The sequence below is a fragment of the Sarcophilus harrisii genome, chromosome 4 (genome assembly GCF_902635505.1).
Source record: "Sarcophilus harrisii chromosome 4, mSarHar1.11, whole genome shotgun sequence".
Taxonomy (NCBI): domain Eukaryota; kingdom Metazoa; phylum Chordata; class Mammalia; order Dasyuromorphia; family Dasyuridae; genus Sarcophilus; species Sarcophilus harrisii.
In genome coordinates this window covers 67,537,161-67,562,697 of record NC_045429.1, presented here as the reverse complement: position 1 = coordinate 67,562,697, position 25,537 = coordinate 67,537,161, and the positions used below count along the sequence as shown (strand labels likewise).

General features: G+C 38.8%; 1 protein-coding gene across 1 annotated transcript in view; it reads right to left on the bottom strand.

Annotated features, from left to right (window-relative positions):
• The window catches only part of FAM20B (FAM20B glycosaminoglycan xylosylkinase), a 34,357-nt gene extending 9,536 nt beyond the window's left edge, over positions 1-24,821 (bottom strand). Inside the window, exons 1-4 of the mRNA XM_031936956.1 lie at positions 24,717-24,821; positions 7,897-8,406; positions 3,338-3,424; positions 2,317-2,426 (exon numbers count right to left, since the gene is read on the bottom strand). Of these exons, the coding sequence (XP_031792816.1) occupies positions 2,317-2,426; positions 3,338-3,424; positions 7,897-8,273 (574 nt within the window). The 5' untranslated portion in view covers positions 8,274-8,406; positions 24,717-24,821. The remainder of the gene's footprint in view (positions 1-2,316; positions 2,427-3,337; positions 3,425-7,896; positions 8,407-24,716) is intronic.
• Between the last annotated feature and the right edge of the window lie 716 nt (positions 24,822-25,537).

Below are 25,537 nucleotides of genomic sequence, written 5' to 3'. Positions count from 1 at the left end.
TACTGTCAGAATCAAGTGATATGTTGGTTAATTTTGTTGACCTAATTTTTCTTGGAAAAGTAGAAAGCAATTTGGTATAAATTAGATATAGGCCAATGTCTGTGCAGCAAATTTCTGATAAAGATCTCCTATTCACAATATATAAGGAAATGATGCATATTTATATACAAACCATTTCCCATATAATTTATCAAAGGACATGAAGAAAAATTTTTCAAAAGAAAGCAAAGCTTCAAATAACCATATGAAAAAAATGTTTCAAATTATCATAATTATTAAGAAATGTACTTCACACCCATCAAACTGGCAAAGAAGAAAAGAGGAAAATGACAAATGTTGGAGAAGCTATGGGAAAACAGGTACATTGATGCATTATTAGCTGAGCTCTTAACTAGTCCAGACATTCTAAAAAACACTTAGGCTTATACTGTCCAGGGATACAGGAAAGCTAAAAAGTGGAAATCCCAAATAAACAGCTACTAGGCTTCTAAACCAAAGTAATCAAAGAAAGAAGAAAAGGATCTACACATACAAAAGTACTTGTAATAGTACCTTTTTGTAGTGGACCCAAACTGAAAACGAATTTGGGGGGGGGGGTCCCATCTTTTGGGAAACAGCTAAACAAATTGTGGACTGTGAATGTATAGAATACTACATAGTGAAAGACATGTTTCAGAGGAAACTGGGAAGATCTCTTAAGTGTATAGTGAAGTGAGTAAAATTAGGCAAAAAAACACCTATGTGATTAACAACAACATTACAACGAAAAAGAACTTTGAAAGACATAAGAACTCTAATCAACATAATAGCAAACCCTAAGGTCAGAGGACTGCAGATGGAGCATGTTACCCATCTGTAGGTAGAGGTTACCAAACTTAAAATAAAGAATGAAACATACATTTAATGGCCAATATTGGAAAAGGTTTTCCTGGACTTTGTATATTTATTACAAGAATTTCTTATAAAACATATTCCCAGAGGGGAGATAAAAGAGATAATAAATGCTTATTAAAAATAACTTGTAAAAATTCTTTGTGACAAAAAAAAAAAAATGTTTTTCTGGACAGTGGAGGGGAAAAGACCATATTCAGAAATGAAGGTTTTATAGAAAAGATAAATGATAAAAATGAGAAGTTTTCAAAAATTTAAATGACAATGGCTGGAGCAATGTTAAATGTGCTAGGCACTATGCTAGGTGATGGAGATACAAAGATAAAAATGAAGAAGTCCTCACCTTCAAAGATTGGACCTCATTTGGAAAAGATATTATGTGCACAAGTTAGTATGCATAAAAGTATCAGATACATTTTAGGGGAAGGACACCAGCTGCTGGGTGAATTAGGAAAGGTTTTGTGTAGAAATCGCTTGAGCCCAGCTTTGAGAGAAACAAGAGATTCTAAGAAATAGAGGTGAGGCATGAAAAACTGCCAGTGCAAATGCTGAGAGGTAGGAAAGAGCTGTGTGTGTAATGAATAGCAAGATCAATTTATTTAGGCTATATAAAACACAGTTAAAAGGAAATCTGGTGGGGTTTTGGATTAAAACATTTGGAAAGGAGTTAGGAAGATAGTAACACAAAACTCTGAGTAAGAACAAAGCTTAGAGGTTATCCGGTTTCCCTTCCCACACAGTGCACAAATCTACCACTCCCTTGCCCCCGAAGGATCCTGCCCATCTGTCAAGGGCCGAGTAGGGGCTCACAACTTCTGACAAAAGCACATTATATTTATCAGATGGCACTGATTACTAGAAAGTCTTTCTGCTGATAAGAAACTGCCTCTCTGCCCTTTCTATTGACTGGGCTAGTTTTGCTTTTCTTTTTTTTTTTTTTTGGAACAATAAAACAAACAGCTCTTCATGTCTTGGAAGACTACTGTTGTGTCTAATCTCACTCTTACTCTTCTCTGGGTTAAGTGGGGATCCCCAGCTCCTTCATTTATTCTTGTGATAGAGTATAGACACCTTCAGTAAAAGGTGCTGTCTTGGGAGATAGTGAGTTCCCACTTCCCTGGATGATCATTTGGCAGGTAAGAAGAGTAGAGATTCTTTTTTGTGAACTAAATTGCAACTCCTTCCAACTTTATAATTTTGTGACGTCCTTATTATTCTCATCTGAACATAACTTGTTTTGTCAATCACTTTTCAGATACGATGTCTCAAAATGAATGTCACTGTCCAGATAAAATAATCTGATAAGCACAGAGGACGTACTCCTTACTCACATATGTTAGAATAAGAGGCATGATCTAGTTTATTCCATTTCTAGTCAGTAGGCTGAATGATCTCTTATTTAAATATTGCTTTAAATTTCCTTACCAAGAGTTAAAAATGTGCTCAGTAACTGCTCTGTGGCAACAGGCTTGATCTCAGTTCGAAGATTCACAAATCTCCCAACCACCAAGGGAGCACGACGGAAACCTAAGATTCTATCATGAAAGAAAAAAACAACAAGAAGTCATTAGTAAAATATTTTGCAGGACATTTTTAGACCTACAAGCATGTGTCTAAAAGTTCCAGTGAGAGTAATTTCATTAACAAAAAATTACACTGTTTGAAATTAAAACTCCAAAGAACAATTCATACTGAGTCTCCTAATATTTGAAAAGGCAACGTTTGCTAAAGGCAATGGAGCCATTACTCTTTGGTTTAGAAGTCCAAGGACTGTTAACTTTATTTTTCTAGACTGTCAATATAGCAAATGTAATCTCAAGTATAAGAAAGAGCATAAAAGTTTTTGGTCCCAAAAAATATTCTTATAGCCAATTTGGAAATTTAAAAATTAATATCTCCCTTTCCATTGATGATCTTAATTTCAATCCAGGTAAAGATTTTTTGATTGAGATTTCAAAAGACTCATAAATGTATCATAATTTATAGAGTAAAACCATTATTACTTGTTCTAACATCAAAAAACATGACCGTCAAGCTAGAAATATCCAACATTGTACTTTCTTTTACTAACTAGTTCAATTGTGCTATTTTGGTTGAATTTTGGACTTTTGACTTTGCTGATCCATTATTTGGACAGGAAAATCTTCTTTATCTAGTTCTTATAGATAAATCCAGCAATTATACATCATCATTTCTTGAAAATCAACAGAGGCCTTACTAGGAACTGAAATGGTTTACATGAGTTAGAATATTCATTTGGGAAGCAATGTTGTCATACAGATGTGAATAGTGCAAAAACAATGGGATTCTATTAATTTAGAACGAATTGAGAATTAAGTCAAAATTATTGAGTCACATGCTTTAGGAAAACTACAACTCCTTTCTAAGAGAGAAAGATTTAAAAGAAAAAATCCCAAGAATATGTAAAAAAATCTAATCATTTTACCTGTCCAAGTGAAAAGCTGCTACTTCTGCATTGTGCCTGTCATAACCAGCATATGGCTCCCCTTCGACCACATAGTCTCGACTATACCTGCAAAAGACAGGCCCAAGCAGAAAGACAGAATGTGAATCCCATCAAGTCTAGTTCTGTCCCATAGATTCTGCTTTGGTCAATCCTTGGAACAATCAGGATCTTCAAACATAGCTAACAGACGGCAGCATTAAAGTGGGCCTCTAGAGTTTATCCCCAGGATATCTTAATTTTTGTTTTTTAAATTACATTTGATTGAGGTCCTCAGTATTCACATGAAAGTTATTTCAGCTCTCCTCCTCAACCCCTACTGAACTCTCTTGTGACAAAGAAGGACAATAAGAAAAAATATCCAATCCATTGACTCCACAGGAAATAAATATATTTTAATAAATATTTTATCTCAATAATTCTCCTTGTCTCCTTCATGTGGGAGAAGTTAAGTTTCATTATATGTTGTGTAGATAAAAACCAATGAGATTCCAGACTTCAACTTTCAATCAGAATCAGCTTCCTTTTCTACTTTGGTAGTTACTGCTTGATTTGTTTATTTAATTTTTTAAATCTTAAGATATATCTTCCTATGCCTCCATCTGAAATCCTAATATTGGTATAATATTACATTACATTCATATAACAAATTTTCAGTCATTGCCTGATTCTAGTTTTTTGCTTCTGATATTTTAGTATATATTAGACCATGTCTCCATCTTTTATTTCCTTGGAGGTATTGACTCAATAATGGAACTATAAATTCAAAGGTATGGATAAGCCAATCATTTTTCTTGTATAATTCAAAATTAACGTTTAATTCAGGGCAATCTATTAGTTTGTCTGTTTTTCTAGAGCCCCTATAAAATATCAACTGTTTCTATTTTTTTTTTTTTTGCCATCTTTGCCTATGTTCAAATGATGAGATGAAACTTCAGTTAAATTCAGATCTGTATTAATTAATTAAGACAAAATATATTAGATGCTTTGCAATAAATTTGCATTTGCTCTCTCACTCTCTCAGACCTGCCCCAGGAAATGTTGTCTAGTGGGAGGGACCCTGGATTTTCATCTTGGCTCTGCCACTACCTAATTATGTGAAGAAATTATTTAAATTCACTGTGCTTCAGTTTCTTCTTCATAAAATGTGGAGATTGGGCTAAGTGATTTTTTAAAGCATTTTCTACTTCTTTGTTTGTCTGATCCTAGGTTCCTATGGTCATTCTGACAGAAGCATCACATGAACAGAGCTAAATAACCAGGAATAAGAGGCTTTCCTTACCATTCCTCCTCCCTAGTACAAGAAATGCAAATCAGTAACTGCTCACCTTCCCCACACTTCCTGAGCTGGAAGTGGAACCCGAAAGTCTCATTTGGCAACTGAGGAACAAAGATACACTGAGACAGAAGCAAGCTGCTGCAGCTCCCCTCCACATCCTCCCAGCTCCAAGGTGGAGACGGCTGTAGGGAAGCAGAGAGGAGGAGCACTGTCCATGGCTACAGGACTTGTTCAGGGTCACTCAGCCAATATGTGTCAAAGGCAGAACTGGAATCCGGTACTTCCTACTTTCATACTGGCTTCTCATACACTACAAAAAAGCTTTTTAAGCTATGGATCACAACCCCATATAGGGTCATGTAACTGAATATGGAGGTTGTGAAATTGTGATTTATTATCAATAAATATTTGATTAATATACCTATTTCATATACTTATATACCCAGAGTCATGTAAAAATTTCTTGGGCAAGAAGGGATTATTGAGTGAAAAAAGTTTAAGAAGTCCTACACTATACATACTAGCTTCCATGGCCACCATTAGTGCTTGCAGAGAATCACTGCTTCATTGCTGTGGATTCAAAGTCTCAGAGGCAATGTATAAGAAAAAAGAGGGGCTCTGTTTAGATATTTTGCCTTTAGCAAATAGACTCCTTATACTTGTTCTACTGCTCAGAGATGAGGACATTAAGAACCTGGCCCTCTAAGTAAAGTTATAAACCAAGATCACTGGTGACCTAAAGAGAGACAGACTTCCTTGTGTGACAGTGTTGAGGGTCCCAGTCCTTTCAGCACAGAGTTATTCATCTTAAGTCACTGACAGAACAGCCAAGTGCATCTCATAACTATCACTGTATCATATTCTGGGAGAGAATATCATTGCCTGATTCAGGCCATTAATCTGTTCTTATGCCAGTTTCTGAAGCACTAAGGGTCAAGAATGACAATTTATTGGCCATTCAAGGCAACCAAAGTCTGCAAATATGTATATTAGCTTCCACCTTCCCTAGCTCACCAAATCTCCTCTTGTATGGCAGTCTGGTAGGAATGGAGACCCACCCAATTAATAGCCAGTTGGTGCTCAAATATCTAAATTAGTAGCCAACCATCCTGCATGTGTATTAGAAGTGGGAGTACACCCACTATATTCAGGGGAAAACTAAAGACTAGCTAAGTGAGATGGGGCTCATCTTTTCTGAAATTAAGAACAACAAAAACTAGCATTTATATAATGCCTAATATATACCAGGCTCTGTGCTAATCAGTTGACAAATATTCTCTAATTTGATCTTCACAACAACCCTGAAAGTACTACTATTAGCTCCATTTTGCAGATGAGAAAACTGAGGCAAACAGAGATTAAATGACTTGCCCAGGGTCACACAGCTAATAAATTTTTGAGGCTAAATTTGAATTCAGAGGCCTGCAAGCCCAGTCCTCTCTCTACTGCACAATCTAGCTGCTCTGCTTCTGTATCAGAGTCACCAAAGTTATCTGAGTAGGGGCAATAGACTGATTAGTTTATGTTTGGGAAGGATTAATTTGACTATGCAACATGTAGGAAGGATGAGCTGAAAAAGGACTGCAGCTGTAGTTAGGGTCCAAAGGAGGAATGCTATAGGTCTTCACTTGGGTATTTAAAAGATCTCAAGGAGACAGGGTCTTAGCCAGTCTTTGGATTTGGCCCACCAGTGCATAGGAAGCCTATTGTTATCTTTCCTTATCATTACTCTGTTCTCTCTTCTTCTCCAAGGTAAATTCATCTCTATTTATCATAACCTACTTCTAAGTCTTCACTCACATTTCATTTTGGGTCTCAAATGCTACACAAAATCTACCATTTGGCCATCTTGTCTGGTGTGAATGTCTGAATGTAATCCACTTGTTTGCCTTCGATACACATCTATAATTTTACTTCTTGTGCTTTATTTGTGTTCCTTCAGCACAGTCTCTCAGACTATAAGCCCCTATAAGTCAGGAAGTAGATCTGATTCTATATAATTCCCATTGGCTCTGCAAAGTACCTGCTTAATGACTTTGGAGGAGTTTCTATACCAATTAGGAAAACAAATATATTTCCTGCATAGTAGAATGGAAAGGGAACTGGGTTTCTCTGAGTCTTGGTTTCCTCACCATAAAATGAGAGATCATATCAGATAAATCTCTAAATTTCCTTCCAGCTCTAAAGTTCCCTTAGTTCTGTTATTTTCACAAAAGCAACCTTTATCATCACTATCTACCAAACACAAAACTTTAAATGCCAGTTAATGCCTCTCAATTATTTTCTTATCATACTCTGCACTCCCCAGCTAATGGAGGAGCAGGTGTCCTTCCTTTGCCTCAGTTCCATCATGCCCTTCAGCTGAATTATGTCTACCTGCCAAAAGGATCATATTTAATGCTTCTATGTTTCTTTGCTCCTAGTTCTTGTTCTCTCAAACTGCAGAATACAGAAAAATACAGAAACAAACTTTTCTCAAAAGCTAGCATTATGGAATTGGAAAGTGTCTTCACTATTTGAAAGTACTCTGAGAATCTGACAGATTTTGAGGGATTTCATTGGTATTACTGGCAAAAAACACATATATATCCTCACATTCCATATTACAGCAAGGTCCCTATTACTGTGAATAATGAATGCCCTATACTAGTCCCTTTATTGGGAGTGTAGGTTTCTACTGGGTTAGAACCAATAGCCATATTTTACATCATCTTTGACTAGTTTGAACTCAAATACATGCGACCACTTCAGGAGGTTCATGATTCACACCAATTGGGAACTAGTCATCGTTCAAGTTCACACATACTGACAATTATCAGCTTAACTATCTACTATTTTTTTGGCACGGCCATAAGCTCTGGATAATAAAGCCACAAACATCTCTGGAAATCATTATTGTTGTTCCCAGTATGAGCCAGAAGATGTCACTGTCAACCTTTCCACATTTCAGTTTTTAATCTTAGTTTTATCTTAAACTTGAATCTTATTTAAATATTTATATTTATTATTTAGATTGCACATTTATATTAGTTTTATCCTATAGCTTAGTAAGTCACTCTAGTGGTTAGTTGTACAGCTTAGCTTTTTCCTTAAAATGGAAAACAAAACCCTCAGACCTTAGTATAAAAGCTTAGTACTCCTAGTCCAAAGCTCTCCTTCTGGAAAAGAAGAAATCGAGATAAAGAGAGCTTGTTACATTCACAGATATGTGGGCTACCTGAAGTGTGACGGCTGGGTTCCTCACATTACCTTGAAGACTCACCGCTTAGGTTTGAAGACAACTTTCTGTCCTCCTTCAAGTATCAGTAAGGCTTTAAGCTGTGTGCCCTTGTAGCCCACATCAGCCTTAATGATCTTCTTGGTGGCCATGGCATGCATAATGGCCCCCAGCTCTGGGGTCTCTTCTGGGTACACTTCCCGTGGCACTACCCATTGAGCAGCAATCTCCCAAGGAGACTGCAACGTATGTTCCAGGCGGGGATCCAGCTCCACACGGAGGCTGGCCATCATTCGGTGAAAGGCCCGCTGGTCCTCACGATTGGCAGCTGACGTGTCCAAGTTGTCAATAAGGAAAACTTTTGTAAAGATAAAGATGATGATGAGGATGACCAGTAGGACAGCTCGCTGTTTCAGCTTCATGGTGGCCGCTTTCCCTTATCCCTCAGCCCAGGCTCTCTCTTCGGTCAGAGTGAGAAGATGGCAATTAATGTGGAGAGTTCATGACTAACATTTGAACTAGTCCATTCCATCACTAAATCATCCTCTAGGACTCCTGCAAGCCAAAACACAAAACCTTTGGTTAAAATTAATTGGAAGACCTGAATCTATCTCTTGATTCCAGGAATCAACTTCAGGAAATTTGTTTACTCTAATCTTCAAAGAGTCAATTATTTTAAATTAATTTGTCTCATTGATTAAGCCAAATAGGATTAAATGTATCTAATTTTTTAAAATTAATTAATTTATTTTTATTTATTATAATAACTTTTTATTGACAGAACCCATGCCAGGGTAATTTTTTAAAAAACATTATCCCTTGCACTCACTTCTGTTTAGATTTTCCCCCTCCCACCCTCCACCCCCTCCCCTAGATGGCAAGCAGTCCTATATATGTTGAATATGTCGTAGTATATCCTAGATACAATATATGTGTGCAGAACCAAACAGTTTTTTTGTTGCACAGGGAGAATTGGATTCGGAAGGTAAAAATAACCCAGGAAGAAAAACAAAAATGCAAAAAGTTTACATTCTAAATGTATCTAATTAATAAAAATTCTAATTCTTACCTTTTTGTGTATAATGGGTAATTCAGTATTTGTAATAATATTATATATTATATATTACACACACACACACACACACACACACACACACTCACACACACTACAGTTCCTGATCTTCAAATGCATAATGAATTTGAAAATCAAAATAACAGGGAGAAGAAAGTTATTAGACAAAAGAATAACATTTGAGAGGCTGAGAGGAGAACAGGAACCAGGAGTGTATTTCATTGGTATATAAATTCTATTCTGATACAGACTGACTATTTCTTTGTACCCTTAGGGTTTTAAAGAACTGCTTGGATCACTGGGAGCAGTCACACAGCAAGTATGTATGAGAGAATTCCATTATGAAGATTTAAAGTAAAAGTCATTAACTTTTTCTTTGAACATTATGAATTCTACAAATGCCTTTTAACCCCTGGCAGCCAAGAATTTAGTGATTCTCCTGTTATCCAAACATGGTTTTTATATCAAATTATTAAACTAACAAAAATCAAATAAGGTACAAAAAGAGAGAGAATCTCAACCAGAAATCCAAATTGTAACCAATTCCACATGTGCCATGATCAATGCTCATGTATTTAAACAAGACTCCTAGATATATCTCCCTAATCAGTCTCTACTAATTATTCTCTAAAATTAAAACCCCTGTAATATATGAATAATCAACTCCAGTTAAATCAGGTGGAGGAAAAACATATTCTTACACCATCTGGCTATTAGCAGAACGTGACCAGAAAGCTAATAAGACAGCACCATGAGGCCATTGATATGAAATGGTGATAAAAATAAGATAAAACTGTCATATGATGAAACTTTTCCCTCTTTGGTTTGAAAATAATATTCTGAGCAGGAATCATTAGGTAAACCTTTTTATATTTAAGACCTCATAATAGAATAAAAATCTTATATATTAATTTCATCCTAAATACTGAGTCAAATTTCTTTCCATCCTAACCAGATTTATAAAATATTCCCAATCTACTATAGCTTCTGCTGCAGAGGTGGAACATAGATCAACTCCATCCAAGCACATTTAATAGTTAAGACCATTCATCAAGAAAGTGAACACTATACAAAGGAGAGTGATGGACTGTGCAGATGAAGTCACTTCTGCCTAAAGTTTGGGACTGCTTCCCTTAATTCTAAACAGGAGGACAATTGGTGAGCTAGCAGCTGTGAGGTTATTCAGTGATTAACACATTCTTCCTTTCCTCTTTCTTTTTTTTAAGTCAGGAGAACTGAAGGTGAGAGCTAAATTCCAATTCTAATTATCCCCAGCCACCTGTTTTGTTTCTTCACCATTACACAGAAAGTATATGACACTATTAGCTGAAACAGTCAAAGGCAATTCAAGTACATCTAAAATGTGACTGTGACTATAACAAGTTTAGTGTGAAATCCAATAAAACGAGCTGCCTGTGATTACTGACAGAAGAAAGATCAAGGTAATGCCACGGAGACCAGATTTCAAAAAGGTTTTTCCGCTAGTTCCATCACCATCTTGAACAATTGTAACAGTTCAATTATTTGCAAAACAATCTTTGAAACCACATCAGCACAAAGCACCTCTGGAATCTTCAGAACCAAACCTGCTGCTACTGTATCTTGAGCACTCTCAGATCTGGCCTGGGGTCTTCTGGCACAAAGGTAGGTAACGTTAGGCATAAGACCTGCAAAGTCTGCCTTGTTTCCACAGGGGTAGAGGAGAGCAGAGAAAGGAAGAACATATTTAGATCAATCTGTCAATATTTTTTGAAGTATGGCTAATACAAACCATTGTTGGTTTGGTCAACTTTTTAAATAAGGAAATAATACTAGTGAAGTATATAATTCTCCAGTAATTTGATACTTAAAACACATATTCAGATTCTTTCCAATAGGAAATGACAAATTACACCATCTCTGAAAACCTTTTACCCAGGTAGGCTACAAATCGAGAACACTTAATTGTAACAGTACCATTGTTTATTTCTAAAAATACATAAAATTTTCATAAATGAATGTATTCAATCTACCTGACATTGTGAACAGTCATTCACCCACTTAACTATGATAAGAATACATATCATATGATTTTAAAAATTGTTAGTTTCAGTCATTTCAGAATTTAGCTGGAGAGAGGGCAAGTAAAAAATATTAAGGATTGAACACTGTTGTCATATTCATTTGTTATTAATTTTAGCATGTTTAAGGCCGGATGACAGACTTCGTCTTAAATCATCTTAGTCAATGACAGTAACTACAGGAGCTTACTTCCTGATCTGATTTAATTCCACAGCTACCCGGGTCAGTCCATAGCTGGAGGACTACTGTCCAGTTCTGAGTGCCCATTTAGGGCAGCTGATGACAGAGTGTTGAGTGTCCTCAGAAGGCTCACCAGGAGTGTATGAGATCATACTATTTATCAGCAGTCTTACTAGTTGGGAGGACAGCCTGAAGTGATCAACCAATCAAACCTACTCTTATGGTGGGTTATAGTCTGAAGGGACCAACCCACTCCATAAGAGACGCATGACCATATCCACCCATATTCTTTACACTCCCCTCACTCCACCCCAACCCTCTGCTGAGTGTGTGCCTATCAAGGGAGATGGGCCCCTCAAAAGTTATACCTTCATACTATGAGCACCCATGGCAACTGCACAGGTGCCACTGAGAAATTTCTGCTCTTCTCCCCATTCTCCAGAACACCTCATGGAGGGTAGGCAGGTCTTGTATTCTGGAAGAGTATCTGAGAACACTAACAGGTAAGAGCTCAGCAATTCAAGTTATGCAGGTTACCCGCCTCACCTTACAGAGTGCTTCCTCACTCTGTAAAGCCAATCAAGTGCTAATAAATCTCATCACTTCTGTTTCCACAACAGCTCTTACATATGTCACATGGGTATCACACCAGTTTACCTCTCACCTCCAAATCTCTTCTCTCCACACAATCTTCCATGTCAGCAGCGTCAAACTCAAAACTCAAATAGAAATAAGAGCCACTAATTCATACCCGAGTCCCTGTGGGCTTAGCAATATTAACCGAGCTTTAAAATTAATGTTATCTTGTTTTATTGTATTTTTATTTATTTTACCAAATACTTCCCAATTAATTTTAATCTGTTTTTGACCACACCAGGCTGTGATTTGATACCTCTGCTCTACAACTTGCCAAAGTAATTTTCCTTAAACATGGATCTGACCACATCATTGCCCTACTTAATCTCTCTACTGAGTCTTTATTCAACTACTATTTTTAAAATTGCAATTTTTTTGCATGTTTGATACTCGTGCTTTTGAGGACTGAAAGGTGAAGTGATTGCTAGCTGTATATTTGGGGTGGAGGCAGGGATTGGAATTCAGATCTTCCTTGGTTCTAAAGGCAGCTTTGCATCAGCTATATTATGCTGCATCTTGTCAGTAATTAATAGTTAAAAATAGAACCTAAACTGTCTCCAAATGCTGGATCTACTTAGTTCCCTTCCACCATCCTTCAAACGCCTATTCTGACAAAAATGAAATCAGATGGGCAGCTCTTTTTGAAGAAAATACAGACATGATATTTTCTTCTAACAGAGTAGCAGCTGCTGCCTTAGAGAGAAAGGGAAGCCAAAATATTTGAAGGAACTAATGGTACTCAAACTAGTGTGGTGAATTTTGTGCACCAAAAGTATTTTACTAAGAGATAAGTCCATATTTAAGGGGAAATGTGAAGGAAAAAATTTTAGTGCTGAGATCTATAAAAATCTAATCATTTTACAAATACAAAGACAATCTATTATAATGTAAATGTTGAGAACAATCATTCAACTAATAATCATTTAATAAGTACCTGCCACACTCACAAATAATTGCGAGAAGATCAAAGAAGAATGGGGTCCTTGCCCTTTACTAAGCTCACAATCTTGGTAGTAGAACAGGCCAGAAAGATGTGCAATACTATACTAGACAAAAATTATAAGGCAGGTAAAATTGTTCTTGTTCAGTTGTTTCTGACTTTGTGATACCATGGATCACAGCCTGTCAGGTCCTTCTATCCTCTATTTTCTCTCAAAGTCTATCCAAGTTCGTGTTCATTGCTTCCATGACACTATTTCTCCACCTCATCTTCTGCATTCCCCTTCTCCTTTTGTCTTTAATCTTTCCTAAAGAGAGGGGCTTTTCCAGGGAGTCCTGTCTTCTCATTTTGGGGACAAAACATTTAAGTTTCAACGCCATTATAGTATGGATTAATTTCTTTAAAAGTATTGACTATGAGCTACACCATGCAGGAATATCCTAGCTAAATCATAATGAAGAGTTCTGATAAATGAAAACTAGAAAAGGAAATAGCAAACCGTTCAAATTTCTTTGCCAAGAAAACTTCATGGATTCTATTAAAATGACGGGAAAAAAAGATGATATCAGATGAACCCCTGTGTCTGATAGTGTCCAATATACTGCTGGGGAAGAGTGGAGGGTAACTACAAGGAATTATAGTATCATGAAGCCAAAGGAAGCCCATTGTGGATGTGTCTGATGACAAAAGAGAAATCTGATACTGTACAGATCAGTGTTGCAAAGGAACCTGAAATGTAAGGTTCATGAACCAAGACAAGCTGGAAATGATCAAGGAGGAGATGGGAAGAAGAGACATCAACATTTTGGATATAAGAAATATAAACTGTGATGCAACATTACAAGAATCAGCTTCGTGTAATGAAAAAACTATTAGCTCTGGAGCCAGAGGACATGGGTTCAAATCTTGCCTCTACCTCTAACTGCTTCAGTCCAGTTACAACTCTTACTAGGCTCAGTTTTATCATTTTTACCTGAAGAGAGAAGAGGGAAGGAATACCCTCAATGGCATCTAAGGTCCCTTGAAACTCTAAAACTTCAAACCTAGCATCAATGGTTCCAGCTTCTGAAGGGAAGCTTTCATGGAAGAGGGACATTTGGACAGGTAAATTGTTGGTACTTCATTCTTGAAGGGGACTATATGACATCAGGAAGATGACTAGGACATGCAAATGAGTTGGATTGAAACTCACTTGTGCCAGGTCCCCTGACGCACTTTCCCCTCCAGAGCCATCTGGGTCTAGTGGGCAAGATATAGACCAGGATGACTAGAGATGGCCCTGGGTGCAGCAGGAGACCATAGCCTTTTTAAGCCATGATCTTTAATAGGTCTCAGTTTGACTGAGACTACACTCATTAAAAGATTAAGGTTAAAAGAGGAAAAGGGAAGGCAGGCATTTCAGGGCAAGGGGAAGATATTCTGCAAAGACAAATAATACAAAGGTGGGAGAAGTGTTGGATGTGAATAAGGGCAATGGAAAAGAAGTTTTCCTGGAGGGAGCAAGGCAAGACAGGACTAGGCAGGTACAGTTAGCATAAGTCTATGTGGAGTTTGGGCTTCATCTTGAAGGAATGGGGAGGTCTTGAGGGATTAGGGGCACAAGAATGATATGATATATACCACATGTAGAGGTAACAAGAGCAGTAACTTTGAAGTCTTACTGATCACCTAGAGTCAACTGCACAGATGTCTCCCAAACATCATTATCATCAATGTTCCCTTGAACATAATCTTGATCTACTTTTATTATCATTAATCTGAGCTACAGGTCTCATCAAAGGACTTCCAATTACACCTCCATAACATCACGAGGTGTTGTCCAACAACAAGAGATGAAGTCCAATTTCTATGCTCAGAGCAACTAAAAATGGCAGAATTATGAGCTATATTAAAGTGTCTGCCTCAGTTTCCTCAATTGCAAAGTGGGGATAATAATAGCAACTACCTCAAGAGAGTTGTTAGTGAGGATGTGATAATATCTGTAAAGGGCTTAGCGTAGCGCTTGGCACACTGTAGGAACTTTATAAATGTTTATTCCTTTCCTCTTCTCAAATGCACATTATAGGCAAATTAAGACTGTAATCTGTATCATTTCTCTAAGGAAGATGGACTCCTTCCAAGCATGGAGGCAGACTCTTATGGCCACATTTTGTCTAATCTGCTCTCCTTCCTGTGCCGAGTCCTGTTTCCTATATTATTTCCTGAAGCACTTGGGAAGCACAGGTTTACTATGTAGCAAGTAGATGGGTTGAAATCTAAGTCCTTTCAACAGTCTTCAAAAAAATTGATCTATATCTGAAATGACAAACTTGGGTATCTCCTCTTCCACTAAAATGAAAATAGGCTCTTTAATGTAAAGCTTTTTAAAATGCCTTGGGAATAGTACCACATCTGCAGTTATTGGAACAAAATGTCAAATTCTCCCAGGCACCCATCCCAGATTAGTCCCAGGGTTAAACCTTCCTTTCTGTCTTCCCCTTCATTTAAACATTTACTCAGATTGAGCTGTAAGCTCTGCAGTAAGAAAGAAATGATACCTGGATATTCCAGAAAACTGCCACAATGTTATGAGAGTTTCACAGAGCTGGTTACTGAGGCCCCAATGGAAGATGTTGTGGCACCTTAGGTAGAAGCAGAAGCAAACGAATAAAGAAAGCTCTTACAAGTCCTCTTCTTGAAAGCACTCAATTCTCCTGATCATATAGATCTACTTTTAGATTAGAGAGGAATCTAGGAAGAAGGCTTTCTTCTGGAGGTGGGACTGGGCTGGAGCTGGTTGAGTGTTTGGGAATAAAACTCTCTGTTGCTATAAGGTCTGCTAAAAAGTCACTGTGGATGGATTTTACTCTCTAAAGACTTCATGGACATACTTCAGCAACAGCATTTTCCTTTAAATGATTCAGAGAATGAATATTTCTAAGTTTTATTCATTTTACTGTTAGAATTGATCATTTCTTCTTAAAAGTTTTATTATATAATATCATTCCTGGATAGTATAAGACACAGACCGTTATATATGAAAACACTCAGAATTATAAAGTGCTTTCTGATCTCACAGCTCTTGGAAAGGTAGGAAAGCATTATTTGGTACATAAACAAGTCTAATACCTCACATATCTGTACACTTAAAGGAAGTGCCAAATTTACTTAAATATTGAAATCAAATATTTTCACATTTTGAGGTCCAACATGATATACTGAAAACAGCTGGATTGAAGGTGGGAAAGTGTTATTGTTGTTTAGTTGTTTAGCTGTGCTTGACTCTGCATGACCCCCTGGACCACACTAGGCTGTTCATGGAGTTTTCCTGGCAAAGATACTGATGTGGTTTGCCATTTCCTTCTACAATTCATCAAAGGCAAACAGAGGTTACATGACTTACCCAGAGTCACACGGCTAGTGTCTGAGAACAGATTTGAACAGTCTTCCTGAAACCAAGCCCAATGCTCTAACCCCCAAGCCACTTAGCTGCTTCAGTCAGAAAGACTAGAATTCAAATCTTGTGCTGACATATACAGTCCATCTGTTTAATCTGATTTTGCAGAGTAGATTTCAATCTCCATCCATAAAGAAAATTCCTTCCCAGGTCAGAAAAGAAGAAAAAAAAAAAAAAAAGATTGTCTATACTTCACGTAGCTTAATCTGACTATACTAGGAGTAGTGAGAAGTTACAAAGAAAAATAAGACTTTGTTAGGATTTAGAAAGGGGGATAGGGGAGAAGAGAGGGAGGGAAATCTTCCTAATAGTTAGAACAATCCAAAAGAGGAACAGGCTACATTATGAGAAGTGGTAGTGATTTTTTTTTTTTAGTAGTGAATATTAAAGCAAAAACTAAATGACCATGAGAAAAAGCTGCCAAAGGAATTTTTTGAGGGATGGGTTGGAGTAGAATCATCTCCTAGATCTCTTTTGATTCTGTGAACTTCAAAAACAGGAAGCACAAGACTGACTATCCTGGAGGTATGTGTGCATGGCTCAAGATGTGTGGTTCCAGCTGTGGCTTAGCAAAGGTGGGGAGGAGACCTGGGCAAGGATTTCTTTTGAACTCTCAGTGGCTTAGTTTTTAAATATCTCCAGGCCCTGTAGAAGAGAAAACATTCAAGAAAGGCCTCAAATGAATCCTCAATTAGGGTTCAAGTCTTTAAGGCTCTTGCAACTACCTCTCTTACCTTCAAATTTTGCTAGCTACATACATGCACTGAAGACCTAACCCAGTACCTGGCACACAACAGGTACTTAATATATTAAGACTTGACACTAAATCTCTTTTGGGGACGCAGGATCACAGAATTAGAACTGGATGAAACTTTAAGGATAATTTAGTCCAGGAGAATTGACCTTTTTGGCATCATGGACCCTTTTGGCAGTCTGGTAAAATATGTGGAACCCTTCTCAGTGATGTTCTTAAGTACATAAAATAGGATTTATAGGATGATAAAGGAAAACAATTCTATCGAAATATAATTACCAAAATATTTTTGAAAAATCAAATTCATGGGACTGAGGTTAAGAACCCTTGATGTAGCAAGAATTCCCTGAGTCAGCACATAATAGATACTTAATAAAGGTTTATTATTGACTCACTCACTGGTCATTCCAACTCCGTCATGTTACAGATGATGCTGAAGTCCAGTGAGTATAAATGACTTGCTGAAAGTCAGAGAAGTACTGAGCGACACAGAGCCAGTATTCACATGCATGCCCTTTGACTCAAAATCCAAGGTCTTTTCCACTATACTATGATTCATCTGACGCCTAAACTACTGGCAGAACTAAAATAATTGACACTGACCTCAGTGAATAACTGGCACATTTCCCTTACACCAGTTACAGGCTATACCTGTTTCATAGCACTAAGAATGACTCATCCTATACACACCTTCCCTAGGAAACTATTCACTAAAAATCAATTTAGCAAAAACATCTTAAGTACCTACCAGACCCAAAGTACAATGCTAGTCACAAAGGATACAAAATGAAATATAATAGAATCCCTGTCCATGAGGAACTTTCAGTACAGTTGTGGGGAACCAGGGATAGAGAAGACAAAACCATATAACTAAAACAGAAGGTTGGGATGAAAGGACAAAATAACATAGTGAGAATTATGGATGATGTGGCACTGGAGACAGACAATGAAGGAAGAGAAGAATTTCAACTGGTAGAGATATGAATGGGGGGAGAAGGGGATGCTACACCAGTGTGTAGGGGGCAGTGTGCACAAAGATGAGGAAATTAGAATTGGGAAAATAAGATCAGAGAATACTGAGTAGCCAAGTTCTTCATAAATGCAAAGTGTATCAAGATAAGGAAAGGTAGACTAATGCCACACTAAGTAGGAAAACATATAACAACTCTAAATGTGTTCAAGTTTATGAACCCAGCTGAACTGCACCCCAGGATGGTGAAAGAACCTGAGCCTGGTATAGAGTTTTACATATATAAGATATTTTAAAATGTTTGCTGAGAATGATTTCAGAAAGGCCTGGAGAGACTTAAAATGAACTGACAGTAAGTGAAGTGAGTAGAACCAAAAGAACCTTGTACACAGTAACAGTAAGATTATGTGATATTCAATTTTGATGGATGTGGCTCTTTTCAAATTGAGGTGATTCAGGCTAATTCCAATAGATTTGTGATGGAGAGAGCCATCTGCATCCTGAGAGAGGATTATGAGGACTAAATGTGAATCACAACATAGTATTTTTACTTTTGTTGTTATTGTTTACTTGCTTTTTGTTTTCTTTCTCATTTTTTCCTTTTTGATCTAATTTTTCTTGTGCATCATGATAAATGTGGAAATATGTATAGAAGAACAGCATATGTTTAACAGATATTGGATTACTTGCTGTCTGTGAGGAGGCTTAGGAGAAAGGAGGGAACAAAATTTGGAACACAAGGTTTTGCATGGGTGAATGTTGAAAACCATCTTGCATTTTTTTTTTTTTTTTTTTTGCTGAGGCAATTGGAGTTAAGTGAATTGCCCAGAGTCACACAGCTAGGAAGCATTAAGTGTCTGAAGTCACATTTGAACTCAGGTCCTCCTGACTTTAGGGCTAGTGCTCTATCCACTGCACCACTTAGCTGCCCATCTATGTATTTTGAAAATAAAAAAGCTATTATAAAAAATGTTTGCTGAATTAAATTGAGATACTATCTGTTGATCTTTGAGAAACTCTGAAAACAGGAGATGATTAGAAGACTAGAGACAAGAAAAAATTCTAGTTTTTAAAGGCTGGGAGAAAGGTATTTTGCAAACTACAATTCAATGAGTTTCACTTTGATTCTGTATAAAATTCTACAGTGATTATAAATAGCTGATTTTCTGAACATTTTGAAAAAGATATAGGGGTCACTAGAAGCCAGGTTAAGTGCTCTAAAAACAAGTCAAGATGATTGAACCTTATTTCTTTTTTTGACAAGATTGTAAATTTGGCAGAACAGGGGAACATAGACAGGATATATTTGCTATTCAGTAAGGCATATGACAAAGCTTCTTATAATATCTTTTGTCTAGTTTGGTAGATCAAGAATTAATCATGGAAGAAGATCCTGAGTGAGGATAGATGCTTGCTACTCTCGTGGAATTGGGAAAAACTGTCTCTATGGTTTCTTCCAGATCTAACATTCTAGGCGATAACTAACTTGGTCCTATTCTATTCAACACTCTTATCAATAATTCTGAAGAAGACATAGATCTTATCACAGTCTGAGGATGCAATAACTTGGGAAGAATCTGTTAACTGACAAAATCCACCTCCTTTCCCCCAAACATGTTGACAAGCTAGAATGGTGAGCTAAATCTAACTAAATGAAATCTAATGGGAATTAATTTAAAATCTGACCTGAGGTTAAACAAGTAAATTATACAAGCATAATATAGGAAAGGTAAACCTAGATATATGTAAAAATAAGTCACTGTGTATTTTAACTGACAAATTCTATGAACCAATAGTGTGATATGACAATAATTGAAAATTTAGGCAGTATTAATGGAGTCTAGAGTAGCTAGATAGCATTTAGATAGAGCTTTAAGATTTGCAACGCTAGTGTCAACAGGTTGAATTTGACCCCAAATCTTCCCTAACACCAAATCCAGTGATTTTTCCAGTATAGAGAGAAATACATAGTATAGCTTCTCTGGAAGAAATTATGTAGAAGAATAACTAGGAATTATAATCTTATGTGGATTCAAAAAACAAACTTCCCAAATATAAATTGGAAGAGACATGGCTAGATTGCAGTTTGCTGAAAAAGATCTGGGTGTTTCAGTGGGCAATACAATCAATATGAGCTGCCTATGCGATTTTGATAGCTAAGAAAATGAAAGCAAATCTGCTGCATTAAAGATCCAGGGAGATAAGACTCCTGCTGTATTCTTGCCCATCTGAAGGTATTGTGTTCAATTCTAGTCTATATACTTGAGGAAGAACATGAGCTGGAGAGCAATGGGCTTCAATAATAATGGCTAATAATAGCAAACATTTCTAGACTATTTACTATGTGCCAGGAACTGTGCTAAATGCCTTATAAACACTATCTCATTTGATCCTCGAAATAACCTTGTGAGATAGAAACTATAATTATCTTCACTATCCTTGAGGAAACTGAGGCAAACAAAGGTTAAAAGATTTGCCCAATATCACACAGCTGGTAAGTGTGTAAGGCTGAACTTGAACTCAGATCATCCTGACTCCAGACCCTGTGCTCTACCACTGTGAGACAGGTGCCACATTCCCATCTGATGCTTTGTTTTAAGTATTTGGAGATATTTATTCTGAAAAGATAAGACATAGAGAAAAAGATGTTAGGACAGCTGAGTTTAAATATCTCAAAGGTTGTAATGTGGAAACAAGATTAGATTTGTCCTACTTGGCCTCAGGAGGCAGATGGAGACGCAATGGGGAAAGATTGCAAAGAAGTCTATTTATGCTTCATATGCAAAGAAAAATCCTAATAATTAAAACTATCTAAAAATGAATTAGAAAGTAGTGTGTTTCACTCTAATTAAAGGTCTTCAAATGATCAACTGTCAGATATTTTGTAAAGTTTCCTGTCTGGATTGAACTAGATGATCTCTGGGATCCCTTAACTTTGAGGTCCTATCTCAAAGGTTGTAATGTGGAAACAAGATTAGATTTGTCCTACTTGGCCTCAGGAGGCAGATGGAGACGCAATGGGGAAAGATTGCAAAGAAGTCTATTTATGCTTCATATGCAAAGAAAAATCCTAATAATTAGAACTATCTAAAAATGAATTAGAAAGTAGTGTGTTTCACTCTAATTAAAGGTCTTCAAATGATCAACTGTCAGATATTTTGTAAAGTTTCCTGTCTGGATTGAACTAGATGATCTCTGGGATCCCTTAACTTTGAGGTCCTCTGTGAAAATGGGGAAAAGTTCAGTGATACCCACCTATCAAGTTCCAGAAGGTATTGAGCCACCACAAAGAATGCTACCAAGACTGCTCCAAATCTCTATGAGACTAGGTTTGTTACAGTGATGTAGTAGGCACATCAAAAACTCTTTAAAAACATAAACTATGACAATCTTCTGGTGGTAGGTATAGAAGAAATATCCATTAGTTTACCTTGACAGACACACCTAGTCTTGTATCCACTAGACCAAATGGCCTTCCTGTATTCCATTTTGCAGAGGCAAACTCGGGTGTGGTTTATGTAAGTTATCAAAAGGATACGAGTTTATTGGTAACAAAATCCAAGTTTGTCTTGGTCTCCTCAGTCTTTAGAACTACTTGGCTCTAAGACTAAAGTCCCCTAACTTCCGGTATTATGAGAGTATATCTCACTTCAATAAAATGTATCTATTTTGTTATCAATAGAGAATTTTTTAGACTACAAATGACATTGCCCTGCTCCTACTCTGAGACAATAATCACTAAGACAACTATTGTAATTAACTATTTAAAGAGAAAAAAAAGAGGAAGCGAATTTTGGCTTTAGGGTTATACCAATGAAAAGAAATTGACACAAAGGATAGGAGTCTAAGTTCTAAAACCAAAGAAAACAAAGGGAATTTCAGTAGACTCAAAATTCAGAGGAGATAAAAAGCAGACTTCAAGGCTATGTGAGAGCCACTATTGTTAAAAGACATGGAATGAAAGCCCAAGAATAATCATCTCAATCTAAAATACCCAGATGCCCCAAAAGATGATTAAAAAAAAAAAAGGCAATACCACTTTGGTGTTTTTTTGTTTGCTCTCCCATCCAAAACATCTTAAACCTTCCACCTCCCAGATGGGGATGGGGGTGGGGGTGGGAAGATCATTTTTTCAACTTTTAATTTGCCTACACAAAATAAAACCGTTCTTGTAGTTCTAGGGAATCAGACAAAACAATTCAATGTCACATTTTAACCAGCCAGAGGGAAAGCTGTGCTTTTTCATGGTTGCCTTTTTATTTCTATGTATGGCTGTTGCGGCGTGTTACTTAAGAGTCAGAGACTGAAGGTCTGGATCACTCTCTTGGGTCTCTTTACTATTCCTTAACTGCTTATGCATTTTCCAGGGGCTGATATACACACTGCTGACTGCCTGCAGTTCTGAGGATCTAGGTCTTTTTTTTTTTTTTCCCCTCTTCTCTTCCTTATCTTACTCTAGAGCTCTGTGAGACAACATTGCCCATGTAACCCATGAATTTCTTCTTGCCCTTGGGCACAAGATGAAACCAACTCCACAAATTCCTTCATGGATCCTTCTAAAGAGATCCAATAGGCCATATTTCCTTGGGCCTGCAGGTTTTCATTTACCCCCTATTTTAATCTGGTAGTCAAAGCATTGGGAAATAGAAATGAGCTATTATTTCCAATCTGCATTGGTCTTACTGGAGCTTGAGCAGATAATTTAGACTCTATGTGCTTCTGTTTATTTCTGGGGTATATGAGGGAAATGGGAGTAATACTTCTCTTTATATACCTGAAAGAGTTAAGATTAAAGTAAGGGAGAATAAACCATGTGTGGTAATAACAAAGCATAGATTTATTCAGTACAATAAGGTGTATGAAGAACTTCCTTATGACAAGCCTGTGAGAAGTACAAGCACCACAATTTCCATTTTTACAGATAAAGAAACTGAGGCTTGGGATGACGTGGCCACAATGTCCCCAGACTTAAACCTAGCAGTCCTGATTAAACCCAGCATTTTGTTCACTATACTGCTGTTTTTGAGGTCTATTGGCTTGGAGCCAATCACTTGGAACCAAGTTCCTATTTTAATACAAGTTATTATTTTATTATATAAATAGTACTTACCCAGTTTATCTGCCTCAATCATGTTTACCTATAGAATTCTTCACCCAGAATAAAAGATATAAGAAAGAAATTGCTTCCATGTTAACCAAATTAGATTCAAAGATTATTTTTTAGGTAGACGAAATCTTATAGTTAATTCATCTTCTCAAACAAATGATTGAAGCTCAGAAAGCTTAATGAAATTTTCCAAGATTAGGCTGCTTAGAAGCAGCCTCCTATGGTGGAAATTCCAGATTACTAGCTTTGGGATTAGGTGAAATTTACTAGATGTATGACCATGGACAAGTCTGTTTCTTTTTCTGCTAAAAAGATGAGAGGTCATCTACAGCATCTTCTCCAGAGGGTTATAGTGTGTTATAGTGTTATAGTTATAGTGAAGATCAAATGAGACAATGCACTTTAAAGCATTTTTGCAAGCCTTAAAATCCAATCTGTACTTCATCAGGCTTGAGAAAGTCACTGCTGCTTTATGGAGCAATAATTAGTATTTACAGAAGAATGGCAATAACTTTTTTAAGCATCCACAAGTTACAAATTCTTTACCCATCTAAATAAATGATGATAATACCTGCTACAACAGGTATTATCTTATAAAATCATCTCATGACTTTACAACTGCCCTTTGTCACCCGGTTTTGAAATACACAGATAACACAATACTTATAAATCCTGAGTTAAATTTATTTATGAACCAAAGTTATCTCCAGGCTGGTCAGTGCAATAAACATTTACTAAGAACCTACTGTTATCCAATTTATGGTCTTAAAGAGATGAATGAGGGAGGTACTGAAAGGCTTTCCTAGGGTCACAGGCCCAATTTGGGAACACTGTTCAATTAAAAAAAGCACTTAGTAAACACCTGCTAAATACCCAGCACAGTGCTAAAACACAAAAAAAGACAAAAGACATCTTTGCCGGGACAGAAACTTCCATTCATCTTTAGTACTGATCTTTTGCTTATTATTATTATTATTTTGCTCATTCACTCCTAGAAATGGAACCCTACATGAAATGCAAACTTGCACCTTTTCTTTCCCTTTTCCTTCCTTTCTTACTATCCCTCTTTTTCTTAAGTTCTGTCCTACTCTGCAAAGTGTCAGCCCGACATAAAACAGACCAAAGCAATGTGCCTGCAGATTATGCCCAGCACAGGCCTTTGGGTGCCTCTGCTAACGTCCCACCGCCAGAAGGGTCAAAGCAGCACCAACACGGAGGGAGGGCTGAGGTCCAAAAATCCGCCAGCGAAAACAGCCCTAGGATGCTCTGCGGGGGGATGGGAGGGGGCGCGGGATGGGAGGGGGCGCGGGAAGCCTCTGGGGGCGATGGGGAGTCGGAAACTCGAGCCCGCCGACAGGAGACGGGCGCCCGGGAGCATCCTCAGGTGAGGCCCACCTCCGGCACCCCCGGCCCGGCCCCCGACGCGCGCCCCCCGGTGGGCCGAGCCCACCCCCCGGGGGCTGTCGGAGCCGCGGCAGAGCCGGCAGCGGCGCGCCCCCGTCCCCGGAGTAGGTCCCGGAACAGCCGCCAGGCTGAGCCTCCGCTGCCGGGACCTACTCGCGCCGGGGCAGGGTAAGGCCGCGCGCCCGGGGTCCCGCGGCCCCACCGCCCCCGAAGCCGGGGGTCCCCGAGCCCGGGGCCCGTCCCGAGGCGGAGCCGCGGGGGTCGCACCGCCCGCCGGCCGGGCTCCTCCCCCCCTCCCGGCTCACCTGCCTGCCCCGCCGGCCCTAGTAGCGCTCCATGGCCGCCCGCGGCGCGGCCTCGCCTCCGTCCGGGAGGGCCGGCCCGCGCTCGCGGCCGCCCGCGCTCACCGCCCGCCGCGTCCGCGGCCGCCGCCGCCGCCGGCCGCCGCCGCCGCCCGCTCGCGCTCAGCCCCCGCCGGGCCATCCCCGGCCCCGCTCCCCGCGCCCGCGTCCCCCGCCGTCCCTCCCTCCCCCTCCGCGGGCGCCGGCGATGGTAGCGCCCTGGCGTCACGCCTCTCGCGAACCCAATCCGAAAGCTCCGGCGTCGCCTCTTCTCCTTCCCCGGCCCCCCCGTGGGCGGGTCCGCGGGATCTAACGCGGTCCCGCCCCGAGGCCCCGCCCCCGCCGCTCATTAACCATTAACTCCTTCCCTTCCGCGCCGGCCGCGCTTAACCCCCCCTGGGGGGCCGTCCCCGCGTAACGCCACTACTTCCCCGTCTCTCCCCCGGCGCGCATCGCCCGCGTCTCTCCGCGGCTCAGGCCCCGTGCCGCTGCGCGGCGGCTCGCACTGCGCCCCCGAACCTCCGCCGGAGTCCAGCCTCGGAGTCTCCCGGAGGCCCCTTAGCGCGCCCTTGCCCTTCAGTAACAGTAATAACAATACAATAACAATGTCGTTATTGACATTATCGTAGCAACATTGTATCTATGGGGCACTTTGCAGATTTCACGTGGTTTGCAGCCTTAGTCATTGAAATAATATTAATTACTCATTGTACTATTGACATAATTGTAACAATGGAGCACTTTCTGCGTCTCAGGCGTTTTGCGATCTTAGTAATAGAAATAAT